At 40.8% G+C, this 20,774-nt stretch overlaps 1 protein-coding gene across 1 annotated transcript in view; it reads left to right on the top strand.

Moving 5' to 3' along the window:
- The first annotated feature begins 19,928 nt into the window (after positions 1-19,928).
- The window catches only part of pmepa1 (prostate transmembrane protein, androgen induced 1), a 56,060-nt gene continuing 55,214 nt past the window's right edge, over positions 19,929-20,774 (top strand). The window contains exon 1 of the mRNA XM_034144093.1: positions 19,929-20,456. Coding sequence (XP_033999984.1) covers positions 20,366-20,456 — 91 coding nt within the window. The 5' untranslated portion in view covers positions 19,929-20,365. The remainder of the gene's footprint in view (positions 20,457-20,774) is intronic.

Consider the following 20,774-nt stretch of genomic DNA (forward strand, 5'->3'; position numbering starts at 1 on the left):
TGACGCTCCGACTTGGACTCGGACTCGAGCAAGTTTTCTATGGAGTCTGATGTCCTCTATCCTGGCGTGTGCACCGGCTGCGAGGCGAGTTCACGTACTGGGCCCCGCTATTCCAGTCTAAAGATGTCTAGAGACACACCCCGCATCGTGCTGTATGCTTTCACACATTCTGCTTCCACATTGGAAAAGAGCTGGCAAAATGCTCTATGTGGAAACAATATTGAAGAGAAGGCTCCGTAACACATTACTCTAAACATCGAGTTCAGACATATAGGCTGTCTTGAACACTATCATCAGAGTAACGTGATCTAATCAATAAGTAAAGATTCAGCCGATAACACGAAAGCACATGGCTACTTAACATGCAGAATGACGTCATTTTGCATGCTAAGTAGCCATGTGCTTTCTGGGGCTAAATCTTTATCAGTAAACCGATTTAACCGGTAAAAGTTCCTTCAAAATAAGAGTCCCGATCTTATTACTATCAAAATAAAAGTGCAAAACGAAAACTTTACCATAGGAAAATATTGGCATACAAATATAATCACTTCTCTAAAAGGTAACTCATTTTAAACATAGTTTATTTATATATAATAATAATAATATTAATATTAGTAATAAGCTTTATATTTGTAAAGCACCTATTACAAGAATTGTAGGCAAACTGGCTTCACAGCAGTTCAATAGACAGATTAGTATAACATGACAGGATAAAAGCAATGTAGAGGAGCAGCTACATTTCAACACATATATCCACGAAGATTAATACATGAAGACTTGTGACTCAGACTTGACTTGGACTCTTCTTAGGTGACTCGGACTTGGACTCGGACTCGAACACAGGTAATGATGACTCGGACTCAGACTCGACTCGGACACTCCTTGGGTGACTCGGACTTGGACTCGGACTCGACAACGACTCTCCCTTGGTGACTCGGACTCGAGAGTGACTTGGACTCGTGAATTGGACTCGTGAATTGGTGACTTGACTACAACACTGCCTTATATAGGCTGCCGTTTTCCTTTTAAATCACATTGAATTAAATGCAATACCCATTTGTATTTTGTGGTCATACTGGCAGAAATATGAGAGAAATAAATACATTAAGAACATGTATTGATCTGGCTTCAACTAGGCCATTCTCTATCCACTTGTGGTTGAATTTAAACAACCCATTGCAGAACATGAAGCCAAATTGAATTCTAAACTTAGCCAAATCCAAAATGTAAATCTTCAAGGGACCTTATTATTCTTTTTGTGTTTTCCCTCTCCTGTAGTGTGCTATACTGTATAGGTTTTTGTGCATGTAAATGGTCTGCAAAGGCAACAATCCCTGTGTTCCCTCCAGAGGGAGTTTCTCTCCCACACACTCCCCGGTCCCCTCTCCCCCGTCTGAAACGCCTCCAAACAAAGGAGTCCATTGGACTCCATTGTTTACTTCAGTAACATAGAGACATCACTATGAAACACTCGCACATTTTTGTGCATGTAAATGGTCTGAAACGTCTCCATTGACCTCCTTTGTTTACTTGTTGAATAGTGACATCAAGAAGGAACACTCAAACTTTATCGGCTAACGCTTTAGCACATTGTACGTGATAGGACATCTCTAAACGGTTGACCAATCACGACAGAGCCAGCCAGCTAATCAGAGCAGACTGGGCTCTGGTTTCAGACAGAGGGTGAAAATAGGTGCTGCAGCACAGGCAGTATGAGAAAAAGAAAGAGCTTTTTGAACATTAAAGCATGGAGACATGTCCCTGTAGAGACACTACATACTGATTTCAACCTCAACATTTTAGAATAGGTCCCCTCGGAGAAGCAGGTCAGATGAAAGACAGCATGAGAAAGTGACAGAAGTTCTCTTACAGAAGTACATCATTCAATTACCTATGAGAACTTTTGTATATCTTTTTAGGCTGAAGTTTGATAAATGTAACACTTTTTACCTGAAGGAAACCAGGATAGGTGAATTTAACGTACAGTACCAGTCAAAAGTTTGGACACACCTTCTCATTCAATGGTTTTTGTTTATTTGAATTGTTTTCTACTTTGTAGATTAATACTGAAGACATACAAACTATGAAAGAACACATATGGAATTATCTAGTTAACAAAAAAGTGTTAAAAAATCCAGAATATGATTTTTATTTTATAATCTTCAAAGTAGCCCCCTTTTGCCTCGATGACAGCTTTGCACACTCAAGGTCGTCTCCTAGAATGGTTTTGAATTAACACGTGTGCCTTGTCGAGAGTCAATTTGTGGAATGACTTGCCTTCTTAATGTGTTTGAGACCATCAGTTGTGTTGTGCAGAGGTAGGGTTAGTGCACAGTGGAAAGCCCTATTTGACTACTGTTGTAATCCATATTATGGCAAGAACCACTCAACTCAGTAAAGAGAAACGACCGTCCATCATCACTTTAAGAAATGAATGCCAGTCAATCCGGAAAATGAACAACAAGAAGAAGAGAATTGTTCGGGCCAAGAAACACAAGGATTGGACATTAGACAGTGGAAATCTGTACTTTGGTCTTATGAGTCCAAAGTTGAGATTTGTGGTTCCAACCGCTGTGTCTTTGTGAGATGCAGAGAAGGTGAGCGGATGGTTTCTGCATGTGTGGTTCCCACTGTGAAGCATGGAGGAGGAAGTGTGATGGTGTGGGGGGGCTTTGCTGGTGACACTGTTGGTGATTTATTCAGAATTCAAGGCATACTTAACCAGCATGGCTACCTTAACTTTTTTGTTTACGAGATAATTCCATTAAAGTTTGGATGTCTTCAGTATAAATCTACAATGTAGAAACTTTGAATGAGAAGGTGTGTCCAAACTTTTGAGTGGTAGTGTATCTGTTTTGGTTTCAAGGTCTTGGTATCATGAATGATAGCTTACTGTAAGACTAACTAAAAAAGAAATTCAACGATATGTCGTTAGAAGAAAAATACAAAACAACTGCCCACACCACAAAAAATGTGAACAGCTAAAATAACAATCCCACTGCAAATTGCATTCTACATCCTCTGATCCATGCAGTTGCTAGACAACATAATCCAAAGTTGTCAAATTTGACCCATTCTATCAAATAACATGGATGGTTCTAAACGTTCTTGGTGAAATAATGAATGACAACTACTTATGCTGCGTTCACACCGGACGCGATGCGATGTTTGGGGGCGGCGCGATTACATGTAAAGTCAATGCAGAGACGCGGACAGACGCAAATTCGCTCCGACGGCGAGCATGAAGCGGTGGACGCGGCGCGAATCACGTGATTGAGGCGATTGAACGGTGCCGCGTTAAACGCGAGAGTTCAATTTTTTCAACTCGAGCGTCAAATTCACGTGACGCGTTCTCGCGGAAGCCAATCAGCGGTGAGGATCTCAGCCGCCGTCACTGACGTTCAACCACACAACATCAGCCGTTAGCTGTTAGCAGTTAGCACACAGAGCTCACAGCTCCTCATATCTGTTCAGAAACTGGACAAAAGTTAAACAAGTACAAACCACAGACTGTCTGTGTCATGGCGAATTTATTTATGTCTGTAGGCCGTTGTTATGAGTGTGGAATGAGCATATACAACGTTAGCTTAGCCTGGTCGACCAACCCAGTCTCACGGCATTTCGTGTTATTAGTCACGAAATTAATTTAATCTATTGATTCGTGTTCACCAACACGATTTTCACCTTTTTTTCGTGTCACACAGAACGATTTTAAATGCAATGTATTTCTATTGGTAGTATGTTTCGTGCCTGCAACACGTCTTTTTGTCCGGTCGGGTCTTGGAAGACCAGAAGCTGTGTGGTTCATAAAAACATGTTCTTACTCAATATCTTACCCTAAGCCTAACCCTATCCCTTTTATTTTAAATTGTATAATGTCTGAGTTTTTTTGCCGTCAGTGAGGAAAAGAAATGGGGCTCAGAGCCTCAGAATACTGAAATCTGTATTTTATGTCATCTTTTTTTCCTTCTAATTTGATATTATTTGGTGCAGGCACGAAACATACTACCAATATAAATACATTGCTTCTAAAATCGTTCTGTGTCAGAATACTTAAATCTGTATTTTTTTAAATGCCTTTTTCCTTCTAATTTGTTATTATTTACATTGCTTTTAAAATCGTTCTGTGTGACACGAAAAAAATGGCGAAATCGTGTTGGTGAACACGAATCAATAGATTAATTTCGTGACTATAACACGAAATGCCGTGAGACTGTGTTGGGTCGACCCGATCTTCATTCAGAAAACAAGCATTTTAAAAGGTGTTTTGCCTGCCGTCTTGTCTGCAGACTTGTCAAAGCATTAATTCATGGTTGTTACTAACCGGTATCAGTATGTTGTTACTTCGGCATCATTTAGAAACGTCTATTACAATTTAATCACGGTAAAATATGTTCATTTGTTGTAGTTGTAGCTCCCGAACCAGCGCGTCTTGTTTGAATGATGCGAGTAAACACAGCTGGCAGCCGCGGTGAAACTCCAGCGTTTAGAGCGATGCGATAGGAGCGATTAGAGCGAAGCGAATATTCGCATCGCGTCCGGTGTGAACGCAGCATTACAGTACATTGAAACATTTTAAACTGTTTTATTTACAATTTATTGCACAAGTGGTTTTCAATTGGTCAGTTTTTATAGAATTTACAGACTAAACTTTTTACTGAAAGACAAGGTTTGATTTTTTGTAATATTAGTTCTATTGACCATTAATTACATGTAAAACCTGTATTTACTGAGCACATTAACGGGAAGACAAAACAAAGAGTAATAGCAAATGAATGACATTTCTTATTAAAGTGAAAACCAAAGTCCTCTTGCTCACCTTGATCAAGGTGGAAGATAAAATGATTTACCCTAGGATACATTTGTTGATACTGTTTTACCTTTTTAGAGCTACATTTCATGTATTAAATTCTTTAAAAAGCAACGCCAAAATCATAGCTAGGTGAATTTCATTTAGCTGTTCAGCTTTCTGGGTCTAGTTATTGTAAATGTTGTCTCACTGTAACACTTACCAAGTACAACAGAGAAAAACACAAGTCATTCAACATAGAAAATGAACAAAATTATCCTTTAGTCCAAAAACATGTCACCACAATGTAAGAGAGATAACTTCCACGCCCAAAAATAACACGCTGAAATAACAAAGCCATTACAAATTGCACTATTAATCCATTCCCCCGATCCAAGCAGTTAACATATGCAGATAAGTCCCGGCCTATTTTTTATTAACTCTTTATTCTACAGATTCAGTACATTTTTTAACGGGCAGCCCTATTCAACATAATTCAGACATTACATGAATTACTTTTTTAGAGGGTTGTAATAAAATATATATGAGTGCACCTTCCTGAAAGCTTTGTAACTTGAAAACCAAAGTCCTCCTGTTATCTGGCAGTCATCAGCAGGAGGATAAAAAAGATTGCCTCCGTGATAATGTGTTGTAAAACCCTGTGTCACACAGCTATGCAGGGTTTTGGCATCTGATAAGCCTCCAAACTCAGGGAAGTATTGCTCAAACCGGCCTTTCTGGATTGTATTTCATCTTCCTGAAACAACATGCCCCTCCAGCACAGCCCCCTCCTTTAAAACAATGCCACTTAGTCTGAACAGCAGAAAGACAATGATAAATGGATCCACTCAGTCAGAAAGAGCGAGTCCTGAACTCAGTGATTCACCCACTTCAGTCTTCAAAGACAGGGTGCGATAAGGAGAGAGGAAGAGACAAAGAGTGACCACACCTGGTGTCCGTTTGGTGACTCAGCCTCTTTTTAGACGGAGAGCTGACTCACTGCCAGCTCCACTATCAGAGTCTGCAGCCTGACATCACACACAGGAGCTCTCACTGTCTGAAATAATACAAGCAATTTTTACTTAACACCCAGAACAGTTTGATTTACATCGCAGGTCAGAGGATGCACCAAGATTCAGTTAAAATGATGCAAAGAGAATATTTTGAGATGCATTTCATTTCATTCAGCAGACGCTTTTATCAAAAGCCACTTTAAGTGCAGTCAACCATGGAGATACAAACTCAGAGCAGCAATAATCCTGTACATTAGGATCAAAAAGGCTGAATTATTACAAGTATTAATGTCAGTATATCATTTTTTTTTTCTGTTTTAATTGACAACACACACATAGTTGTGCAAAAACATAGAACATAACTTTAATGCTCCTTTTTTTAAATGGCCAAAAACACTGAGCATGGATTTAACCTGTTTAGCCCTGAGCCTGTTTTTCAGGTCTCAGGCTCGAAAATGACATTCCCAGAACAAATGACCATATCTTCCCTTCTAAAAGGGTTAAATTAATAATCTTTTTTCTCAAAGTAATGATAAACCTGTGAGTTGGATGTAGAAAAGTCAGAACAATATAGATGTTTTTATTTTAAAGAAAATTCAGATTGAACATAGTAAAAAACTGTAAATTATAGTGTCCGTCCAAAAATTCTTTTTTACTTATAGTGAAAACTACCCTTGGATGATGGTAAGGTAGACTAAAAGCTTTAGGAATCCAAAGTACAACATATAATAAGTACCCCGTATCAAGATTGATGCAAAACAAGTGGCATTTGACCTTTTTAGAGAGGTTTAGCAAAGAAAACTCCACCTCTGAGGTGATTTGGGTGGAAATGGGGGTTTTACCGTTTCTCTGGAACCCATTGGTCGATTTTGGTGATTGACATTTCTTTCTGACCGTTAGAGCCAATAGAATCGAAGGGGGGTTTTCACATAGACTCCAACGTTAACACAAAAAGGTGGGGGCTTTGCGCATGTAGTTTTGCATGAGAGTGAAGCTATCTCTCGCTCTGACATCTAGAAACGGAAAAGCAGTCTTATTGCTCATGGATTATCAGAAATAATTTCAAAGGGACACAGACACATTGGATTAACCTATGGATTAAAGGTGGGGTAGGTACATTTGAGAAACCGGCTCGAGATACACTTTTTGTTATATTCCATGGAATGCTCTTAACATCCCGATAGCAATGAATATCTTAAGTGCTTTGAAAAAAAATCCATAAAAAAATGTCATCTGTGGAAGCCGTAGTACTGTAAAAAGCACGACCAATCATTTTAGCCGGCCCGGCTAAAATAACTGGATGGCCTACCTGCCTGTCAGCCTTCCATCTGTGCACAAACTTATCTCGTGCCCTCATTGGTCATGTGCGCGTTCGTGTGTGTTGGAGGAGGGGCTCTGTAAGGAAGTGGCAGATTTTTTCCGGCTGTGTATTTTCAAATTCTAGCGCACTCGAGCTGGTTTCTTCAAAATGACCTACCCCACCTTTAACTTCAGCAGCGTTTTTATCGTTTTAATGCCATTGAAGACCACTTTTGAGCAGACTACGACACAAGGTAACCATGTTAGCATTTTTAGCTACCTAGCGCCACATGTTTTGATGTCTGTTTTTGTTTATAAAGTCGCGATTTCGTATAATTGAGTGATAATGAGGGTACCCTTCGATTCTGTGTCACCTCACGATGTGAAACGATGTCATGGATGTGCAGTGAATTTTGGTGCAGTAATCTGTTAGCATTTTTCGCTCGTTGCTAATTCAGAGGCTCAGCGTTAGCATTGTGGGTTTTATTTTGAAAAAGAAAAGAAAAAAGATCAGTTTGATGAGTTTCTTCCCGTTACATGGATATAAAACATTCATAGTTTATTAAATGAACATGCCCTCAGACACTGTTTCCTGCAAGATGTTGCGGCAGTGCCCCGGTACCGGGGTCTCTCGGGCTTAACAGGTTAAACAATAATTACATTACATTTAGCTGACGCTTTTATTCAAAGCGACTTACAATAAGTGCATTCGACCAAGAAGATACAAACTTGAAGTAAACAGAATCATATGAGTACATCAGGTTTCATAGAGCCAAAACATTTCAAGTGCTTTAGATAAGCCAGTCCTTTATTAGTATATAAGTGCTTTGTTAGTAATTTTATTGCTCGAAGTGGAGTCGAAAGAGATGAGTTTTTAGTCTGCGCCGGAAGATGTGCATTCAGGATGAGCTGCAGAGGTCGGATGGCACAGGCAGGTAGACCAGCCAGGAGGGAGTTGCAGTAGTCTAGGCGTGAGATGACGAGAGCCTGGACCAGAAGTTGCGCCGCTTTCTGGGTCAGGAGGGGACGTATCCTCCTGATGTTGTAAAGAGTGTATCTGCAGCAGCGGGTTGTGGCAGCGATGTTTGCAGTGAAGGACAGTTTGTTATCTAGGGTCACACCCAGATTCCTTGCAGTCTGAGTCGGGGAAACAATAGAGGTGCCGATGTTGATTGTTAGGTCAAGAGTGGGACAATCTTTTCCAGGAAGAAAAAGCAGTTCAGTCTTGTCAAGGTTGAGCTTGAGGTGGTGAGCAGACATCCACTGAGAGATGTCTGCTAGACAAGCAGAGATGCGTGCGACAACCTGGGTTTCAGAACGGGGAAAAGACAGAATTAATTGGGTGTCGTCAGCGTAGCAGTGGTATGAAAGATCATGCGGGCTAATGACTGATGCGAGGGAGTTTGTGTACAGAGAGAAGAGGAGGGGACCAAGGACAGAGCCTTGAGGGACCCCTGTAGATAATTGACAAGGATCGGACTCTGACCCTCTCCAAGTTACCCTGTAGGTGCGGTCTTCGAGGTATGAGGTGAGGAGGGAAAGTGCAGAGCCTGAAACTCCAAGTTCTTGGAGAGTGCGAAGGAGGATCTGATGGTTCACCGTGTCGAATGCAGCAAACAAGTCCAAAAGGATGATGAAAGAGGAGAGGGAGGCTGCTTTAGCAGTGTGAAGTTCCTCAGAGACAGCGAGGAGAGCAGTTTCTGTTGAGTGACCTTCCTTGAAACCAGACTGGTGTGGATCAAGAAGGTTGTTCTGATGGAGATAACAGGAGAGTTGTTTAACCTGTTTCACACCATCCCCCCGGTACCGGTAGTTTCCAAACTCCAGAAGGAGACATTCCTCCACTTTGGTTTCGTTTTCCACACGCGAAGCGCCCACATTTTTTCTTTACAACGTGTGTGTGAGTGGGCCTCCCCCTTCGATTCTATTGGCTCTAACGGTCACAAGGGTATGTCAACCAACCAAATCGACCAAGGGAAGCCAGAGATAGGTCAAATCCACCCAAATGACCCCAAAAGTGGGGGTTTTTGGCTAAATCTCTCTAAAAAGGTCAAATTTCACTTGTTTTGCATCAATCTTGATACAGGGTACTTATTATATGTTGTACTTTGGATTCCTAAAGCTTTTAGTCTACTAACCCATCATCCAAGGGTAGTTTTCACTATCTGTAAAAAATAATTTTTGGACGGACACTATAATTTACAGTTTTTTACTATGTAAAATCTGAATTTTCTTTAAAATAAAAAACATTTATATTGATTCTGACACTTCTACATCCAACTCACAGGTTTATCATTACTTTGAGAACAAAGATTATTAATTTAACCCTTTTAGAAGGGAAGATATGGTCATTTGTTCTGGGAATGTCATTTTCGAGCCTGAGACCTGAAAAACAGGCTCAGAGTGGAACAGGTTAAAGACAGCGGGTTCAAGTGTTTTAGACAGGAATGGGAGGAGAGAGACAGGCCATCGGACGGGTTGAGAGTGGGTTTCTTTAGGAGAGGGTTTACTCTTGCCTCCTTGAGACTGTTTGGAAAGTGACCAGAAGTTAGAGAAGCATTGATGAAATGGGTGAGAAACGGTAGAATATCAGGAGCGATAGTCTGAAGGAGGTTTGAGGGGATAGGCTCCAGAGGACAGGTGGTAGGACGGGCAGAGGTAATGAGGGTAAGAACCTCACTTGGAGAGAGAGGTTTTCAGTCCCTGCTAGAGAGCAGGGACTTTCGTGGGAGAAAAAGGTTCATATGTCTGATTGGCTGGGCGGAATGCAAACCACGCCCCGTAAAACTCCCAAAAACTTTTGTGAAGCCGTCATTTTATTTGCTCGCATTAAAATCTCATCGCGCACCAACGAAGAGATTACTTTTGTGAAAGCAGCTATGGCAACACCAAATAAATCAGCGGAGCGGTGGAGTGATGATGATGTGTCGGCGCTTCTGGAGATTTACTCGGAGGACGGGATCCAGAAACTTCTACTAAAGGCAGTTTCCGTTGTTCAGCAAAGTTAGCCGACCTGGGAACCGTCCACAGCGCATCCCGGGACGACGACGAAGGTAAAATAAACTACATGCACTGCACTGTTTTAATCTGCACAATACTGGTCTCAGATGTACTTTTATTTGCTCAGTAGATCGAGCTAGCCATGCTAGCTGAACTGACTAGCAGGCCGACTCCAAGCTGGCTAACAACATCTAGCTAGCTAGCTATTCTCAGCCGCTATGAAAACATTTTGACTTGTGAATAAGTGTGCAATGTTCTGTCATTTGCTTCACTAACTCATGGCACTAATCGTGTGTTTCAGGCGAGGTGTTTCTCTCTGGATTGGAAACTAGTGAGCTTTCCCCTCCGGGATAAAACGAGATATAACGTTAGCAATTAGCATGCTAGCTGGACATAATGCTACCTCTGTGGCTACACTGAATGAATAGAGAGGTAAACAATAACTTACATTGTAGTTGCTATAATTTAATGTGTCATTTGCAACATTCATTCTACATGTTAATGGTAAAAGCTTAAACAGTTGATTACCTGCATGCCACAAAGACTGATGTTCTAATACTTTGCACATTTAAGTAAAAATGTAATTGAAATTCAATTTATTTTTCCTTTTTTTTATTGATTGTTATAATTGTACTCAGCCATGTTATGTTAGATGTCAATCCACTTACACTGTAACTACTCTGGCCTTGAAAGAAGGTTACGCATCGAACTGATGTCCACTAATCCCTATAAAACAAAGTTCAAGCATACATTAAGCACAAAACAATAAATAAGGGCACTTTGATATTTATTTTTTATTTGATATGATTTGATCCTATCTTATCTTCTACTTTACACCTGCATTTTGTACACTGTCCCTGCCTGCACCATGTCCAATGTTGTCTCTGTTGACAACCTACTAGGCGATTAAACTGATCTTGTATTTTGCTTATTTCTCCTCTTAGGAAAGCGGGCACGGGATGACAGCTTCCTTGACACCATCATGGCGATGGAGGACCACCGTGCCATGGTCAGCAAGGAGAATGAGGACCTGCGTGCCAAGGAGATGCACAACGAACGGCTGCTGCATTCACACAAGGCCCAGGAATTGGACGACAAGCTGCTCATGGTGATGCCGTGCCATGCTGACTCGGCGGCGTGCCAGGTGGAGGTGTCGGCGCGCCAGGTGGAGCAACAAAATACCTTTCTGGCTGGGCTTCTGGCAGTGCTAAGCGAGCTGATTAAATCCAACAGGCCTTCAATAAAAAAAACAAAAAAAACTTGTCGTCGTTGATAAACTGTACAATGACTTGTTGGGAGGCGTGTGGCACAGGTTCAAACCCCACTGCAGTCAGCATGTCGTTGTGTCCCTGGGCAAGACACTTCACCCTAAATTGCCTACACCTGGGACAGTTAATTTTGTATTATTGTGATTATATATATATGCCACTGTTATTAATACTGACACTTCACTTTGCACTAAGGTGTGTCTGCTGCTGAGCTATTGCATATTGTTATTATATATATATATATTGCCACTCTTATTATATTGTTTTGATACTACTGACACTTTCTTTTATATTGAAAATGTTAACTTCTATTTACATTAAAACTTTTAACTTGTATTGACATGCATACGACACACCTGAGACAGCGTGATGTCGTTATTGATATTGTCTTGAGTGTGCAATAAAAGAGAACCTACATGGCGATTAAACAGATCCTGTATCTTGCTTATTTCTCCTCTGACACTTTATCTTTACAGTGACCTGTGTAGCATCCTATACATCACATGTAAGTGATTATTCTGATACCATCATGTTTCATCGGTTATAAACTGGCGAAGCATTATTTATTGTGTCCCACCCCAAATATGTGGCTTTGAAAAAGATAATTTCATTGTATTTCAAAATGGCGTCCATCAACACAAGCACTATTTATAGAAAGAGAAATGGTTAAGTTTGTAATTACCAGTGTTGTGAGTTCAATATTTTTAATTAATTATAGTAAGGGAACATCTTAGGAGTTAGTGTAGTGAGTTTCAGAGCAGTGTAATAATTATTTGACCTAAAACTAAATGTTTTTATGAATGTCCTCTGAGGAGGAGATATTTGCTAACTTTTTATTTCCCCCATTTTACACGACACAAATGGAGGCCACTATGGGCCAAAACTAACACGTAGGTTTCTGTAGGGTTCATGGCAGATGGATGCAGTTGCTCTCAGGAGGATATATAATAAAGGTGTGTTAACTGCTGAGCCTATTTACTGGGCATACGACACACCTGGCACAGTTTATTCATTTCACACAGGTTACGCAATCCATAGCGCGTGCATGTCGTCGTCCAATCCTTTTGTCAATCCTTCTTAACCGCCTTCGCTTCCGAATCAGCATTGCTATTGCATTTGACTGGTCGACGATCTGTATTTGTGTTGGCTTAAATAACTCAGACGAAGCTCATGTCTGAGGTCGGAAGGTAAACAGACGCCTCATATACAGAAGGTGGGCGTGGCAGTATACGCGGAAGGTTTTTCTTCTTCTTCTTCTCTCGGTTTTTTGGCGGATTGCAACTTTAACACTAGAACCGCCAATCGGGTCAATTTGACCCAGAGCTGTTTTTTATTGTGTGTAACTTTTTTTCAATAAAATATTAAAGTCTTCCAGTCCGTGACTTTTCCTGAAAGTGTGTTATGTAGCACCCTATGTTGTTAAAAATTGTCAATATGAAGTCAGATTGAAGAAATCGCCCAAAAAATTGCTATTTATACCTATTTCCGCCCAGCGGGTCATATTGACCCCACCCCTTTTTATATAAACATGACGTGTTGCTATAGCAACGCCTTTTGTCTACTGCGGTTCCTTATAGATTGAGAGATAGATTGAGAGAGAGAGAGAGAGATAGATGGATAGATATATTGATAGATAGTTATAGATAGAGAGAGAGAGAGATAGAGACAGTCTGTAGTGAAGGAGTGCGCTCCCGCTCACGGGAGACTGCTCGCGCTGAGCTCCGCAGCAAACAGCTGTGGGGCGAGTTGAAAGTACTATATGCTGGCCGCGGTGTCTAAATAATGCTTCCGGGCCAGCGGGCCATTTATAATGTCGAGCCCGTCCACAGATTATATTGGTATATGTTTCATCCCTGTGCGATCAAAACTCACTGTTCAATAAAATAACATTTTACCTTGAAAATCAATGCATTCTAATAGCGGGTCAATTTGACCGAGGTGGCGGTTTTAGGTATAAAAAATCTCTGGCGGTTCTAGTATTAAGGTCCATACCGCCACCTACTGTACTCGCCGTGAAGTTGTTTGCGGCCTGCCAGTAAACCCAAAGCAGAAGAAGAAGAAGTGACGTCAGCGGCTTCATTTGCCTAACCCCTAGATTCCACCGGGTCCGTCTGCGGCGCGTTACGGGCGCGTTACGGGCGCGTTACGGCCGCGTTACGGCCGCGTTACGGCCGCGTTACGGGCGCGTTACGGGCACGTTACGGGCGCGTTACGGCTGCGCCGCGGTGCTCACAGCGATCGCGGCCACTCTAGTCAATGGGTGCTATTCCACCACACGCGGTGTGGCTCAGAAGCGTTCCAGAAGCATCCCAGAAGCGGCTCGGTGCAGGGCTCCTCTAAAATTAGGATGAATCCTATTTTTGGCGCGGCGCAGCCGTAACGTAAGGTCGGGCAGGCAGGAAGTGGAACGTTCAGAGCATATATAGCATATATATATATATATATACACACACACAAACTAATTTTGCAGACCCTATCCCTCCGTAGTCTTTCAAGTAGTATGATGAATGTATTTTTTTACCACTAAAATACAGCAACACATCTTTGATTCATGTCGTTTATAACTGGAATATTACAGTTATTATTAACTTTGTCTGTACAAAGTAGCCTGTCCAGGAAATATGCCCAAATCAACAAAAACTGCGAGCCGGCAGGCAAGACGCTCCGCTTCTGAAATGCTTCTGAAACGCGCCTGGTAGGGTATGACGCCGGATGAGGCCGGACCAAAACCGCGGCTTAGCCGTAACGCGGCGCAGACGGACCCGGTGGAATCTAGGTGTAATCCACCCCCAGGAACTCATTTCGGTGTGAACGCGATCTGCTTTAGTTCATCAGAACTAAAAGAGTTCTCATGAACTGAGTTCTCATGAACTATTGTGGGAAAAGTACTTGGTGTGAACGCGCCTAAAGTTGCTTGGAAGAAGGGAGGAGGGGGAAGGGGCTTTGGGGGGTTCCAGGAGGGTGGAGATGATAGAAAATAGTTTGTTGGGATTGGAATAGGAAGAATGGATCTTATCTTGAAAGAAAGTGCTTTTTGCCTGAGAGATTGAAGATGAGAAAGAGGAGAGGAGAGCTTGATAGGTTAGGAGGTTGTCAGGGTGTTTGGATTTCCACCATTTCCGCTCAGCTGGCCCGAGGCCCTTCTATAATAATGGTTATAGACAGGGGTGCACATAACTGGTACGCAGGTACGCATGCGCGGCAACAATCTGAAATGCGTACCGTCACTTGTGTCACAAAGCGCATTTGCGTACCGACGTACTTGTGAAGCTTTTCCAGAAGGCGGTTAGATCACCGGTCTCCGTGTGCTGTGCACAGACAGGGCTGCTGTTAACGTCGGTCTGTACAGCAGCCCTGCGCTAAAACAGCTGATCACAACGTTCACACGCTCCGCGGTCACGAAGCTCTGTACTCCACTACCCCCCCCCCCCCCCCCCCCCCCCCCCACCCCCCCGTTGACTATCGCGAAGCGCTGTACTCCCCCCCCCCCCGTTGACAATCGCGAAGCGCTGTACTCCACATGTGGAGTATATGTGGATGTAATTACAGCAACATTTATTTAGGTACATTTATTCTGAAAACACTACTTAAGCCACCTGAAATTCAAATGTTTATAACATTACATTGTTAGCATCCTAATAATCTAAACTCAGGTGCTGAACAACAGCTTGTTAGTGTTTGTGAAATAAGAAATATTTTAAGATTAGATTCTTTCTTCCAGTGTCTCACTTCATGCAGTTCAGCACCTGCAGGACCAGGGGAACGTGATGCTGTCCTCCCTGTGTTCAGGCTGCTGGGTCCAGTAGGGGGAAGCAGTGGATAGACTGGTAGAATAGTGAAAACTTGGTTGAATGCTTAATTATTTGGACAATTCTGTTTAAATTCATGCAACACTTAAAGGTGGGGTATGTAATTTATTTCAGAAACACTTTTTATTATATTCCATGGAATGCTCTTAATATCCCGATAGCAATGAATATATTAAATGCTTTGACAATAAATACATAAAAAAAATGTAATCTGTGGAAGCCGTAGCGCTGTAAAAAGCACGACCAATCATTTTAGCCGGCCCGGCTAAAATAACTGGATGGCCTACCTGCCTGTCAGCCTTCCATCTGTGCACAAATTTATCTCGTACCCTCATTGGTCATGTGCGCGTTCGTGTGTGTTGGAGGAGGGGCTCTGTAAGGAAATCTGAAGGAAGAGGCAGATTTTTTCCGGCTGCGTAGTTTCAAATTCTAGCGCACTCGAGCTGGTTTCTCCAAAATTACATACCCCACCTTTAAATATATAAGGGCAATTTACAAAATGAAAAAAAAAGAACTTGAGTTGAAATTGATGAGCTTTCCTTGAAGATTGTTCATTGTTCATCATTTAAAAAATAAATAAACAGCAATAGGACATTGAAAAAGTATCCTCAGTCCTGTGTTTTAGATACTTGTAATTTGGTTGTTTCGGAACATTCATATTGTTTAAGCCAATCTTTATGTATTTTTATGTGCAAACGGTAGAGCCTTGTTACCCTTTGAGGAGGACCTTGAAGCTCTGATCTGTCTCAAAGGTCTGAGGTTTGATCCCCTCTGCAGCTGTATGCCCTGCCACAGTGAGCAAGTCTCTGAACTGATTCCTGATCAGTTCTCCTAATTTACACCTTCAAAGCAGATTTAACCCCTTTTTTTGCATAACAATTTCACTTTTGTGACATGTTTTTTGTTTCTGTTCACACCAACCAATGACTTTGGGTGGTATCTTTTTATTTTTATTCAGGATTAGGCTTTGGAGAGTCCAGCTGGGCAGTAAAACGTGTCTAACATGCAGCTATAAACTGAAGCAGACTCATTAGAGAGTTGACTCAGATGAGACACGCTGTTACAGTCTCGCCTTATTGGTCCCTCGGGCCTGTCAATCAGGGGGGTGATGTAATGCTGTCTGGAACACACACACACACACACACACACACACACACACACACACACACACACACACACACACACACACACACACACGCACACACACACACACACACACACACTACACACACAAACACTACAGACACACACACTAATACGTTCAATATTTTTGAGAGAGTAATACCGAAATACAGTTTCAAAGTCCAAAAGTCCTTCATTCAAAATTGTACTTATTTTACTTGTAAAAGTACACAACTATAGAGGTGAATAATATACATTGTTTTATGAATTATATTTATTGATGCCTAGTTTTGATATGCTACCATCTAGCATCTAGCTTATGAATTTTAACAAGCAATCAATAAAGTTTTATCTTTAACTTCTATTTCACTTCAGCTGTCAGATACATTCTGTGGAATTATAACATTGCAGGAAATGGAAATACTTTATTAAAGCATAAGTCTCTTCAAATTATACTTAAGTACAGTTCTTGAGTAAACGTACTTAGTTTATAATGCATTAAAAGACTGGATATCTAGCACACTGTTGTATAATGTATTTATATATAATACATAATATGTATATATATATATGTATTGACTTAGTATTTAATGTGTTTTGCCTGCATGTCATTAAGGCATATTCAGCTGATGTGGCTTATATTATGGCCACATATTTAGTCACATACACATATGATACGTTGTTTTCATGTTCTGTCACAAGACATGAAGCTACACTGAAGTACAGTCCACCCTTATTTGGGCTTTCATTAGAGACCACCACAAAATGGGGGCGAAATTCTTGCTTATACCTATATTTTTTTCAAACACTCCTTAACTTCACAATGGAAGTAAATAGGGACTAAATGGCCTTAAATTACATCCTTTAAAGTGATGTGCTATTCTTCGCCTTCAATGCTCTAACACTAAAATGAAGACATAAGACACCAGTGGAAGGCTCTTATTGTAAAGCTGCTGCTGAGAAAGAATTTTCGCCACTGAATGCTAACTTGAAGCTGTTAACGCAAATGTTTTTTAATGTCAATTTAGTTTGGCAGCAATCATACACAGCTGAATCCAAAACAGATGCAGTGCAATACCCAGCAACAACATACAGGGAGATAAAAGGTGAACATACTGTATAACTTCAATGAATAAATATTTGGCTATTATTCTTGTTGGACTAAAACAGCTCCATCTGCTGTAGCTGTAAGGAGCATTCAGCAGATAAAGGCTCAGTCATAATAATAGCAGTATAGATTGAAGGGTTTTGGTCATTCATGGATAAATGCAAAACTTTGAACGTCTGTTGGCATGTCATCTTGTCATTGGTGGATGTTCATTTCCAAAACTCAAAGATATTTCGCAGAAGAGAATGTTTTGATTTGAAGGTCTTGGGTTATTTGAAATAATTGGCTATTGTTTTTGATTGGCTAATTGATTAGATGACTTATCGTTGCAGTTTGATCTGCTGTAGCTTTAATGAGCTCTCAGCAGATGTAGACTATTGCCTACATCACAATACAAAAAGTAGATAATAGTTGCTATTAGTGCCTTTTTTATGCTCAAAATCTTGCATTTTGTAGGACTACAGATTAGTGAATTACGCTTAATCAGAAAAATTGACATGTCATCATGTTCATGCAATGGCTGCTCCTGCCATTTTTGCACAAAAATAGCTTTGAATATGAAATAATGGCGATTATTTTTGAATGAATTATCAATGAGTTGACTAATCCTTGTAGTTTTTATCAGATGTTTCTTTCACTCTGTTTGCATTGTCATGGGTGTGATCTGCCAAAAAAACAAAACTTAAAACTGGAAATGAGGGAATGATTCAGACAGAGAGAGAGTGCTTGCTATCAGCATCATGATTAGATTTTAAAGCTTGTTTTTTCTTAATGGATAAATGCAAAACTGTAAATATTGTGTGTTGCCATTACTGGATGTTGAAGTTGAAGTTTAAATGTATAAAATAAGACCATTTTCTTTGTCTAAGGTGGTGTCTATATGTCCGAAACCCAAAGGAGATCTTTAAATGCCATCTGAGAGAGCCATTTTTGCACAAATAATTACTGTTGAAATAGTCCTTTTTGATTGATTAATCGACTAATAATCGTAACTCTACTTTATTTCTCATTCATCTGTTATTTTATCCTCTTCCATGTATGACTTCGCAGAGTGAACATGTTCAAAGAAACAAGTGGAAATGCTGAAAAGGCAAGTGGAAATTGGAGATGAGAGACAGACCCATGCAGAGAGGAGGGGGGAGGAGGGGGGAGGAGGGGGGAGGGAATGCTGCAGATACGTCAGGAGGAAGGCATCATAAAAGATTACAGTTTTTGTTCTTTCTTTTATGCCATTGGATTTTGAAGTTTAAGGTCTTGAATGTACAGATTGGGAAGGTCCTCTGAGAAAATATGTGATAGAAATGCATAAAATATTTGTCATGTTTAAAACCCAAATATGTTTGGATAAAGGAAATCTTTATAGGCCATCAGAGAGCCTGAAAACAGCATTTTCTGCCATTTTTGCAACAAAAAATACTTGAATAATGAAATCAACCAAATAATTGTAACTTTACTTTTGCAGGAATGAGGTTTTCCCAAAAGATATGTATAATTAAAACTAAATTGACTGAAATTGATTGTCAAAGATATTCACATGAAGAAAATATAGGCTATCTTAGAGTTTGAAAACAGCCTTTACTGCATATACTTAAATGTTTCAAGCGTTAGTTTAAGTGTTTCTTAATTAATTGACTAGTCGACTTGAAGTTATACTTTATTTGTCTTTATCTGCTGTTTCCTCCTCTCCTCATTTTCCAAAAAGGCATGTGGAAATTGGAAATGAGAGACAGACAGAGAGAGAGGAGGGGGGGAATGCTGCAGATACATTACGCTACATCATAATAATAGAAATAGAGTTCGTCTTTCTTTAGTGCCATTGGATTGAATTTAAAGCTTTTCAATAAATAAAAATGTATAAAATGTCATTGTTCCTCATGTTTTATTTATCTGTATGTTCTTATTTTAAAACCCAAGGTGATGTCTGTAAATGCCTATGCCCAAATATGTTCAGATAAAGGACATCATTAGGTTATCTTAGACTCTGTAAACCACATTTTTGCAACAAAATACTTTAATTATTAAATAGTCAGCGATCATTTTGATTGACTTATCGACCAAATAATTGCAACTCTTGCAAATATTTTATGCAGGATTGTGATTTGCCAAAAAGATATGCATGAATAAAACTAAATTGTGTGTCTGAAAACAGCAACAAAATGGCCTACTTTGATGATTAAAGTGTTAGTGTTCGTCAATTAATCGACTTGTAATACTTTATTTGTCTGTAGGCCTATCTGCTGTTTGCTCCTCTCTGTCGGCTTTGTAGGGATTGTGTTTGCTAAAAAGGCAAGTGGAAATTGGAAATGAGAGACAGACCCAGACAGAGAGGAGGGGGGAGGAGGGGGGAGAGTGACACTGAGAAATCCCTGGAGACAGACAGAGAGAGAGAGAGAGAGAGAGAGAGAGAGAGAGAGAGAGAGAGAGAGAGAGAGAGAGAGAGAGAGAGAGAGAGAGAGAGAGGAGAGGAGAGAGAGAGAGAGAGAGAGAGAGAGAGAGAGAGAGAGAGAGAGAGAGAGGGAAGGGGTGAGGGAGAAAGAGAGGCGCAGACCGACGTCCGTTAGCAGTTTAGTCGCCGGTCACTCGGCTGAAAACACGGATCCATTACATCTCTAACGGAACCGGACATTTAAACTAGTTTCAGCGACATGTTTTTAGCTTAGCTGCGTTCAAACTACATGTAGCCTACCGGCTGTACCGACACTTCTGCGGGAGGCCGACAGATAGATAGGCAGATAAATATATACATTTCGGAGGAAGAGGAGGAGAAACCGGAGCGAGGAGGAGGAGAGAACCGAAACAGGAGGAGGACGACGGAGGGGAAGGAGAGGAGGCTGGAGAGAAAAAGGGAGGATTTTTTGGGGGGGAGTTTGGCGTAGTGTTATTTGTTGGGCTCCTCTCCTCCAGCCTTTTCCCCTGTCTGGAGAAAAAGCCTAATGGTTGACTTCAGGAGGCTTTAAATGAACTTGATGGGTGTTTTAAACGCCACCGCCAATGTCTCCTGTACATGTAACTGCAAGCGCTACACCTCCCTCCAGAGCATGGAAATCAGTGAGTAACTTACATTCACTTTTCTTGTGTTTTTCATTCACTTTAGCTATGTCTGTACATCGAAACTGCCAAGCTACACACTCGTTTCTGTACTTGGGCTCCTCACAAATACAGAAAGAAGGAGCAAATTGTCTTCATCTAGTTTTTTGGGTGTCACTTTTTGCCATAGGCGATGTCGGGCTGTGTTTCAGTGACATGAAACATCACAAAATGTGTCCACTCTTTCATTTTGAATCTAGTAAAGTTGTAGGTGAGCTGAGTATGTGTTAACGTTGTACAGCTTGTGTACAAACTTCTGTTCATGGCGGCCCATGAACT

This window comes from Trematomus bernacchii, unplaced genomic scaffold, assembly GCF_902827165.1.
Source record: "Trematomus bernacchii unplaced genomic scaffold, fTreBer1.1, whole genome shotgun sequence".
Lineage (NCBI taxonomy): Eukaryota > Metazoa > Chordata > Actinopteri > Perciformes > Nototheniidae > Trematomus > Trematomus bernacchii.